The sequence below is a fragment of the Oncorhynchus kisutch genome, linkage group LG12 (genome assembly GCF_002021735.2).
Source record: "Oncorhynchus kisutch isolate 150728-3 linkage group LG12, Okis_V2, whole genome shotgun sequence".
Classification (NCBI taxonomy): Eukaryota; Metazoa; Chordata; class Actinopteri; order Salmoniformes; family Salmonidae; genus Oncorhynchus; species Oncorhynchus kisutch.
This window is the reverse complement of record NC_034185.2, coordinates 42,657,457-42,667,117: the sequence shown is the minus strand read 5'-3', so window position 1 is coordinate 42,667,117 and position 9,661 is coordinate 42,657,457. Positions and strand designations below refer to the sequence as shown.

The window sequence follows — 9,661 nt, the reverse complement described above, 5'->3', positions numbered from 1 at the left end:
CACAATAGATCTGGTAAAAGATAATACAAAGAAAAATAAATTTTTTCATTTTTTAACCATCATCTTTGAAATGCAAGAGAAAGGGCATGTATTACACTAGCCCAGGTGCAATTTAGATTTTGGGCACTAGATGGCATCACTGTATATGTAAAGTAGACTGATCATATGAAGCATTGCATTTCTGTTAAAAAAATTGTATGAAGACTGCCCAAATGTGCCTAATTTGTTTATTAATAACTTTTGTTCAAAATTGTGCACTCTCCTCAAACAATAGCATGGCATTCCTTCACTGTAATAGCTCATGTAAATTGGACAGTGCAGTTAGATTAACAGTCATTTAAGCTTTCTGCCAATATGTCCTGGGAAATGTTCTTGTTACTTACAATCTAATTCTAGTCGCATTAGCCTACGTAAGCTTAACCGTCCCGTGGAAAGGACACCGATCCCAAAGAAGTTTTTAAACAAATCAAAATTCATTTTATATTTAATTCTTCAAAATAGCTACTACCCTTTGCCTTGATGACAGCTTTGCACATGCTTGGCATTCTCTCAACCAGCTTCACCTGGAATGCTTTTCAAAGTCTTGAAGGTGTTCCCACAGATGCTGAGCACTTGTTGGCTGCTTTTCCTTCACATTGTGGTCCAACTCCACCGAAACCATCTCAATTTGGTTGAGGTCAGGGGATTGTGGAGGCCAGGTAATCTGATGCAGCATTCCATCACGGTCCTTCTTCGTAAAACGTTTGACCGGTGTGTGTACATATATATATATATACACATATACATATATATATATATATACATATATATATACATATACATATATATATATATATATACATATATATATACATATACATATATATATATATATATACATATATATATACACACACACACACACACAACACTAATGAAGGTAGAAATAACTTTAATAAGCATTAACTTTTTTATTTTTTTTACTTATCCGTCATTGACCCACCCATTTGACATTTTACTGCATGGTTAGGAGCTAGTAACATAAGCATTTTGCTGCACCCACTATAACATTTGCTAAACTGTGTACGTGACCAAGAAACATTGATTTGTTCAGACCATTCCTTCATACATAGTCTTTCCAGATCCTTGATCCGTGCTTCTACACCTGCATTGCTTGCTGTTTGGGGTTTTAGGCTGGGTTTCTGTACAGCACTTTGAGATATCAGCTGATGTACGAAGGGCTATATAAATAAATTTGATTTGATTTGATATCCTTCGTCTTTGCCCTCTTCAATGCGAACTACAGGTTTTAAATGGCTTTCAAGTTCAGAGAGCGATTTTATGGCCAATTAACCATTTCTTTGTGGATTTTGATATGTGCTTGGGGCTATTGTCTTGCTAGCAGGTCTATTTGTGGCCAAGTTTCAGCCTCCTGGCAAAAATGTTCTGGTACTAGGTAAAGTTCATGATACCATTGACCTTAACCAGGGCCCCAGGACCAGTGGAAGCCCCATATCAAAGATCCACCACTATATTTTACAGTAGAGGGGTTTATTTTCTGCATAAGCATCTTTCTTCTGATGCAAAACATACCACTGGTATGAGTGGCCAAAGAGCTCGATTTTCATGTCATCTGACCATAGCACCAGTTCCAATCCAAGTGCAAATGCCTTTTAGCAAGCTCCAGGCGTTTACATTTGTTGGATGACATGAAAATAGAGCTCTTTGCTCACATGTAAGGGAAGGGTGATGGAGTAGTGAAAACAGGGGTGCCAATTATTTTCTCTGAGCAATTTTATTAGTAAATGAATATCATTTATATTTTTTTTTGCATGTAATACAGAACATTTGTATTATTTATTCGATAGTCTTTTTTGCTCATCTTTCCCAAATGTGACCAATAATTTTGGACCCGACTGTATATATATTTTAAAAGATTCTCTCCATCTCAGCTGTGATCCACTTTTACACGGTAGGTATATGTCACATCTAAGAGACATCAAGTGCTTTCTGTCTGTCTGCCAGTCTGTGTCACAGCGGCATTACAGTAGAGAGACAAAATCCATTTCTCATCTCTTGACACAAATATAATTTGCTTATAAATCAGCAGCAGGTCATGGTGCATTTCTATTGTGTGAATTTTGTTGTAGAAACAATGGGTGGGGTGGGGGTAGGAAGTTCAAAGCGGGACGTTGTTTCCGTTTGCTATAATATCTTAGGGAAAAAAATACTGATGATTGGCATCCTTCTCGCCCACAGGGGGAGCTCTTTTTGACTTCTCTGTCATTACAGAACTGGTTGAAACCACAGTCACAGAGGAAATGACATTTGCATCCAGGAGAAGTTTTGGACAAACCAAAGGAACATTCCTCCTCATCCTCTTCCATTTCTTCATCATAATGCTTTCTTCCTTATCCTTCTCTCTCCTCAGCTTAACCTGTCCTGGATGTTCACGAGGCTGGTGTTGGACTTGGCTCGTTTGGCTGGAGAGGAATCAGGAAGTGTTACTGTTAGCCACCACCCATCACCTCTAAACAACATTTAAAACAGGAACATTTCATCTAAGATTGTTGATTCACCATAATGACATGTGTCAAAGAAGGTAAGGTATTACTCTGACTCTCCGGCTTAGATCGTTAGTAGGCCCAAAACCCACTTAACAAGGAAACCCCTAAACTGCTCCCCTCCACCACTCCCAACACCCTGAATTACCTCACCCCTCCTTCTCAAGCCCACATTATTAGGGGCACTCATTGAAGAACTCCCTTCTCCCCTTCAATAAAATCTCTATAAACCAGGAAAATGCATGCAGGAGACACCCCAGCTTCCATACATACTTCACTTTAAAAGCCTGTGACACCCCAATAAACCCCCCCACCCTACAGCCTCCCACCCCTACAGCCTCCCACCCAACCAACCCGTCAAATCTCTCTGTGCAACAATGGATGTTTTAAGCTGGTTACTCACGGTGTATGAGCTTGCGTTTCTTTTGTTCCGAGTGAAGGAAACTGCTCAAGTAGAAGATGATGGGCAGAAAGAGCATGAAGCTGGACACGGCGATGACAGGAACATTCTCTGCCCGGGGGAAGGAACAATTGAAATTCTTGCTCCACAGTCTGCGGGTCATATTCATCTGAAACAAGGCAAGAATCACCCCCACCCACCATCAACACAAGAGCTTAAAGAACCACAAAGTCTCTCTCACCCACTTCTCTATTCTTAAGTCACTCACTCTTTTTTTGTCCATCTGACTCCCTTGCTCCATTTCTGGCTTTGGCCTTCTGTCTCTAGTGCCCCTTTCTAGTTACTAGTCTACGTCACCTCCTCCTTTGAAACTCACTGGCACCACCAGAACTAGGGTGTGTCCCAATAATCTCTCCTTGTTCTGAAGTATGCACCCATTCACTACTCCACACAAGTTTAAAAGCATTGGATTGGTGTTGGCTTGGGCTAGAGGGATTTTCCATACCAGTCATTTCCATGAAGGAAATTGAGCAAGTGCACACTTTGACAGAAAGGAGTGATGATTGGGCCGCAACCCTGGTGACATCTCGCTGTTCCTTTCTCAATGGCTACGTTTTGACAGGCAATTATTGGCAAAAGATCTGATCTAATTAATCAAACAACCAATTTGTCTGCATGTCTAAACACAGCCTAAGAGCCCCCTAGTGGGTGCTGTATTACATCTTCCACATATCTATTAGTTGTGCTCTCACTGAAGTGGGGAAGCTTGCTAAACTTCTCCAATGTATTTTGCAGTCTCCTGGGCACTAGTGCACAAACAGAATTCCACTATATATAGCACAAAAACTTTGACAGTATTGAGAGTACATTCCATATCTTTAGTGTACATTATACACATGTAGTCTCACGTGGCCATCCTTCCAAATCTCATCTCGTTGACTTGATTATTGAAAGTCTGTTGTACTTCAGTATTAGATTTTGAATGGGAGCACGGGCATTCAACAGTTGCATTTTATTGGCTCTGAGGTAGAAATAAGAAATATTTAATTGGTTTGATAAGTGTAAACGTGTCACTAGTTTCCATCTCGATGCCATCATAATCCACCCCTTTTTAATAGTCTTTCTGAGGAGAACTTCACCAGGCTTTAAAACAGTATGTGACAAGCCTGGGCTTCAGAGGCTAACATGAATGACAAAGCACAAGATATAATGACAAACTGTGGCTGTGAAATACATACAGAGTCCTCGATGTCTATGCAGAGTGTGCGATTCTTCTCCATGCGGCTGTACAGCTCATTCAGTCCTCTGTATGTGGCCTTGCACTCCTTACATAGCGCTGAGTGGTTCCCCTGGAAAAAAAATTAATCACACAAAAAGGTGGAAACCGTTTTAGTTATTTATAAACTTCATCTCTATACTCCCCTCTCCCTCCCTAGTGATATTAGATGCATTTTGGTATGCACTAGCTAAACAATCTTTGACTTACAACAGTGACCCACCTGTTGGAACTTCTCAAAACATCTGAGGGACTGGTTGAGAGTGGCCATGAAGTAAAGGGTGTCATTGGTCAGGCTGTGGAGTCCCAGGCTTACACAACCTTAGAAACAGGAAGTCAGATATAATTCAGAAATGATGTACCATGGCAGGGTTAAAGATCAAACATATATACTCTGCCCCCTGGCACACATCAATTATATTCAAAGAATCTATCACAAAGGAAAGGAGGCAAGGAGAGGAAGCAAGGGACTTATTGAGACATAGAAAAGGTAATAATATACAATGAGCATACAAAACATTAAGAACACCTGCTCTGTCCATGACAGACTAATAATGAATAAACTTTCACCTGGTCAATGTCACTTGTTAAATCCACTTCAATCAGTGTAGATAAAGTGAAGTATGGGAATGTGTGGGAATTGGTGGTAGGTGCCAGTTTGTGTCAAGAACTGCAACACTGCAGGGTCTCACACTCAACAGTTTCCCGTGTGTATCAAGGATGGCCCACCACCCAAAGGACATCCAGTCAAGTTAATACAACTGTGGGAAGCATTGGAGTCAACCTAGGCCAGCATCCCTGTGAAACGCTTGACACCTTGTAGAGTCCATGCCCCGACAAATGAACACTGTTCTGAGGGCAAAGGGGGTGGGGGAGATGCAACTCAATATTAGGAAGGTGTTCCTAATGGTTGGTATACATGAGTACATATCAGCAATAACAAACAAAAAATGCTTAATGTGTTTATAATAGAAAACAGTCCACCTACTGTTACATTCTGAACCAGTCCAGATGTCCTCCAGGTTGTTGTAGAGCAGGAACACCAACATCAGCCTATCAGAACGTAGGAGGCTGTCTCTGCAGCTCACATTCCCTGGGCCCATCTGGAAACAGACACACAAGCAGTCTCACTGAGGGCGTTTACCATCCCTATTGTTTAGCCTTACTAATTACATTATCTTATATTGAGGATTCAGTGGATACAGCTTAAAGTACTGAGAAATTGAGACAAAACATTGCCATTAGGCTATAGGATACACATTTAATCCACATTATGGCAACAGTCAGGCTTTTGTTCTCCTAGTCACCAGGCATGTGACTAGGATGGCTAATCTTGTGATCTCCTATTTCCCCTACTACACAATACACACCCCACCACTATACACTTTGTACTGCAGCCAGGGTCTTACCAGCAACGGTCCCATGACGCATGTGACAGTGGCGCACTTATTAACCCATTAACCCGCAGCACAGGGCAAAAACATGGAAACGCTTAATATTAAAAACAATGATAAACTCAAAGAAGTCCTCTGAGAAAACACAAATGTTAACTTACTTAGCCTACCTGGTCTGATGATATGTTTGTGTAAATGTCCATAAGGTTGTCGTAGGAACCATAACAATTTTGGCACACTTTGACAGGACGCGCGGCGGACACCAAACAATTTACATATGTTGAATACCGCTGCCCAAAGATAGCCAGCAGCTCGACGCAGTAATCGCTGACCTCCAGATCTTCTGGAAACGCCGACAACAGATTGAGAGAAAAATAGGAACCGCGGCTAGGGTGAAACACGGGCGACTGCGGCGCCACTATCGCAGCGAGCTGCTTCAATCCGTCTGCGCTCAGCTCTGAACCCAGGATGGTGTGGTTCACAGCGACAGTAGACGTTTGAGCATTGCCATAATATAGCAACGCTATCAATAACGCAACCACCTGGAAGATATACATGTTTGAAGAAGCACCTTCCGAACCGTGACTGTATTCCAAAACTCACTCTTCATAACAGTCCATCACTTCCTGTTCCTGGTGTGTAAAAGCACGCGATGTAGGGTAGGGTGATTGGTTGAGCCTTCTTGAGTGCGTGACGTCCCTCTGAGCCCTAAGCAAAACACAAAACATGGCGGACACTTTTACACTATTGTGGAGAGATATACTGTTTGGAGTCTTTATATACAATAGAAATAAGCTGAAACATTTTTATGTAATTAATTTCATTATTCTTTTGACCAAATTTCATGTACACAAATGTACATTTACAAACAGAACCACATTTTCGTACCCTATAAAAAGAAATTGAACTGTATTTTAAGACGGTTAAATGCTCTACTAACAAAAAAGCTGTTAGAATTGTAAGAATATGTATGTTCCTTAAGGTCCTTGTGTAATTGTAATGTGATATTGTACCCCCAAGCTCGATTGTCCATTGTTTGTAATCTATGTATGCTTGTGTTCCCTCATGTGCTTTATGTATTGATTTGTTGTTAATAAAAAAAAAACATAAAAAAATAAAAAACGTGGCAGACAATTTCTCTTGCATTGGATCTGAAACCATATTGTAATTAAACAGGCAGGGAGCAGGTCTCGAACCCACGACCTTCTAGCCCGAAGTCCAGCGCGCCATCGACTGTGCCCCAAAAGCATGCTCGTGTGGCAGATTTTATAAACAATATATATATATATATTTTAACAAGGCAGTTAATAACAAATTCTTAGTTACATTGACGGCCTCCCAGGGAACTAAAATAGAGACATAAAAAAGGAACTAAGGTCAGGACGTGACACTATGCTATGGAAATAGCATGTGTTCGTAATGTTTTGTATAGTCAGTGTATATGTTTTGTACATAAAGAAAATCTATTATGGGTAAACATATAAATATTACTCCCAGTGTTGATTAAAGCTCAGAATGAGTGGAATCATGAACAGTGGTTTGTTCGTTATGTTCGCCTGAGTCCTTCTGATTTGCATCCTGGATTTGCTATTTTAGCATCACATTCACATCACAAACACTTAATTTCTAGACAGACAAGATCTGTCCAAGAAACCACAGTAAAATAAATGCCAAAACCACATGAATACAGACAATGGTTAAAACTAAAAGTCCAACTTTAGTCCAACCTATGCATGTCAAAAGAAGTTATGTAAAAACAAAGTCTGCACTAATAAGTACACAATTGTATCAGTTTCTGCTTTGAAGGAAAATTATATAAAATAAAAATGTTCAGTGAATGGTAAAGATTTGAAGTAAAATAAAATGAAAGAGAAAAAAAAGAGGGATAAAGCCTCCATTTCAAAATCCCCCAAATTGATCTCAAATGGCTCTAACATCTCCATCTCGCAGTCTGAGACTTGAAACAAACTCATAGTAGGCAACTACACTGTAAAAATTAAAGGTTCCTGGATGATACTTGAGGATAATTTAAGGTTAAAAACCAACTTTAAGGTTCCTGTAGGATCCTTTAGTATAATATAAGGTTAAAAAATAAAACTTACGGTTAATATAAAAACCTATACACTGTCATCTGTTTGTTTTTGAACCCTGTAGACTTAAGGGGTGCTTTGAAGAAGCCTTTTCAAAAGAGGGGTTCATTTTGGAACCATTTTGGAGCTCATGAGGAAACGGTGTATTATTCAAATTGAGAACGTTGGTCCAAAGACAACTGGAAGCGGGAAGCGCGCGAATGGTTGGAGAGATGCGACAGATAAGAGATGACTTGCGACAGATAAGAGATGACTTGCAACAGATCGATGTGAAAGGTGAGTGAACCTTAGCTATTTTCTAACTAAGATAGTAGTTTGATTAATTACTATCAAATAACAAAAAATCAATACATAATGTAATTTACTCTTCGTTTTTCATCATCTAGCCAAGCTACATAGCCTGTAATGTTAGCTGGTAATTGTTGTATAAGTGTTGGTACGTTTTTGCTAATGTTAGCTAGCTAGTTAAACTTAACGTTAGCTAACTTTAGCTAACGTAAACTCACCCCATTCCGTACAAATGTGCGCAACCGCAACATTCAAACGAGGCTACAAAGAAAACTAATGGGACTGTAGTTACTGTGTTAACTTCAAAATCTGGGGTGTGAACTAGGTTTCTATTCAAGTGTTGATCAACATGGTAATTGGAGAAAAGTTTTAAAAACGGACCCTCCGTTACATCGTGGCGTGTCATGTCGTAACGTACAGCATGCATAAAGCTGTCTTTCTGTCTTACAATCTCTCTTCACCAGGACTTCTCTCATCCTTTAAAAACAAGAAATGGACAGTGACGGGGGTAATGGGGGATACCTAGTCATTTTTTGCGTCATCATTGCATGCGATCATCATTCTCAAAGCCACTGTTTACTTCTAAGATCACTTTAGCACCGCCCTAAAAACCCAATTCAAATTTGACACAAACCTTCAAATAGGTATGTAATACACATTATATAAACTCTTTATAGTGTTTATTTACATTTTAGAAGCGATAAGGTGATAAATCTCTCCTTCTCACTATCACGCATTAGTTTCGCTTCCCCACCCGCCATTTTTAAAAAGATCCGACGGGGCTCATTGCCTGCTTGAATTATGCAGAAACGGGCAGTGTTTAGATCATGTAATTGATTCTGTTGGAAAGGGGAGAAATTGTGCTTTACAATGCTATTGACATTACAGTTGATCTGGAAGTATTACCTTTTTGGGGTGCTAAAATAAGGGCAATTGTACGGACCAAGGCGATGTACAAGTTTACGTTAGCTAGATTAAATATTGAGACATTTCAGTCCTCATTTAAACTCATGATACACTCTCTCACCATCTCCTTCCATCCTCCTCCCTTTAGCCCATCCCTTTAGTACCTGGTTTATCCTGTCCAGGTCCAGTTAAGTGGTGGAGAGTTTGGGGGCTGTGAGCTCTGATCGAGAAATGTATCAACCTCCACGAACAGGTAAGACACACACACGCGCACGACCAAATGTAGGTTGTTACACTTGACAAAAAGAAGAATACATAAAACTGATCAGATTAATTAGATGCATTTTATATCGAATACTCATGTTGTTTATGTTGTGTTTGTGTCTAATTGATGTCTTTCAGGTTGGTGTATTGGGGCGGCCTGTTCTGTCCTCTGTATTTCAGACCATATCAAGACAATGTTTAAAACTCACTATGGATCTACAAACAGGTTAGCCTCTAAATCATGTGGATGTATTTGCAGTGTGATTATAGTGTGTTCTGTGTTCTGTGTGTTTTTTCCAATACTAACTGAATGGTGAATTAATGTATTTACAGTGTGATTATTGTTTGTTCTGGAGGGTGAATGTTTGGTGTAATTTTGATTTATTTTTTATGTGAGAAGAGAAGTTGTTTCTTAGGGGAAGGTAAATGTTTATTTTTCATTCTGTATATTTGAGCAAAATTCAACTCCAGTTTAAGAACTGGGATAAACTACAAATCTC

General features: G+C 39.7%; 1 protein-coding gene across 3 annotated transcripts; it reads right to left on the bottom strand.

The window, feature by feature from the left end:
- Window positions 1–914: 914 nt before the first annotated feature.
- Window positions 915–6,364, bottom strand: LOC109901010 (osteoclastogenesis associated transmembrane protein 1). Of its 3 annotated transcripts, none has more exons than XM_020496978.2 (6): window positions 5,784–6,364; window positions 5,208–5,322; window positions 4,443–4,540; window positions 4,182–4,292; window positions 2,947–3,112; window positions 915–2,462 (listed from the first exon to the last, which is right to left on the bottom strand). In XM_020496978.2, exons 1-6 carry the CDS (start codon window positions 6,168–6,170, stop codon window positions 2,407–2,409), a joined length of 933 nt encoding a protein of 310 aa, XP_020352567.1. In that variant the 5' UTR covers window positions 6,171–6,364; the 3' UTR covers window positions 915–2,406. The 3 variants fall into 3 exon arrangements, with proteins under 3 accessions (XP_020352567.1, XP_020352568.1, XP_031693427.1); XM_020496979.2 differs by having other exon boundaries at window positions 5,775–6,242; XM_031837567.1 differs by having other exon boundaries at window positions 1,756–2,462; window positions 2,947–3,054; window positions 5,784–6,264.
- Window positions 6,365–9,661: the final 3,297 nt, after the last annotated feature.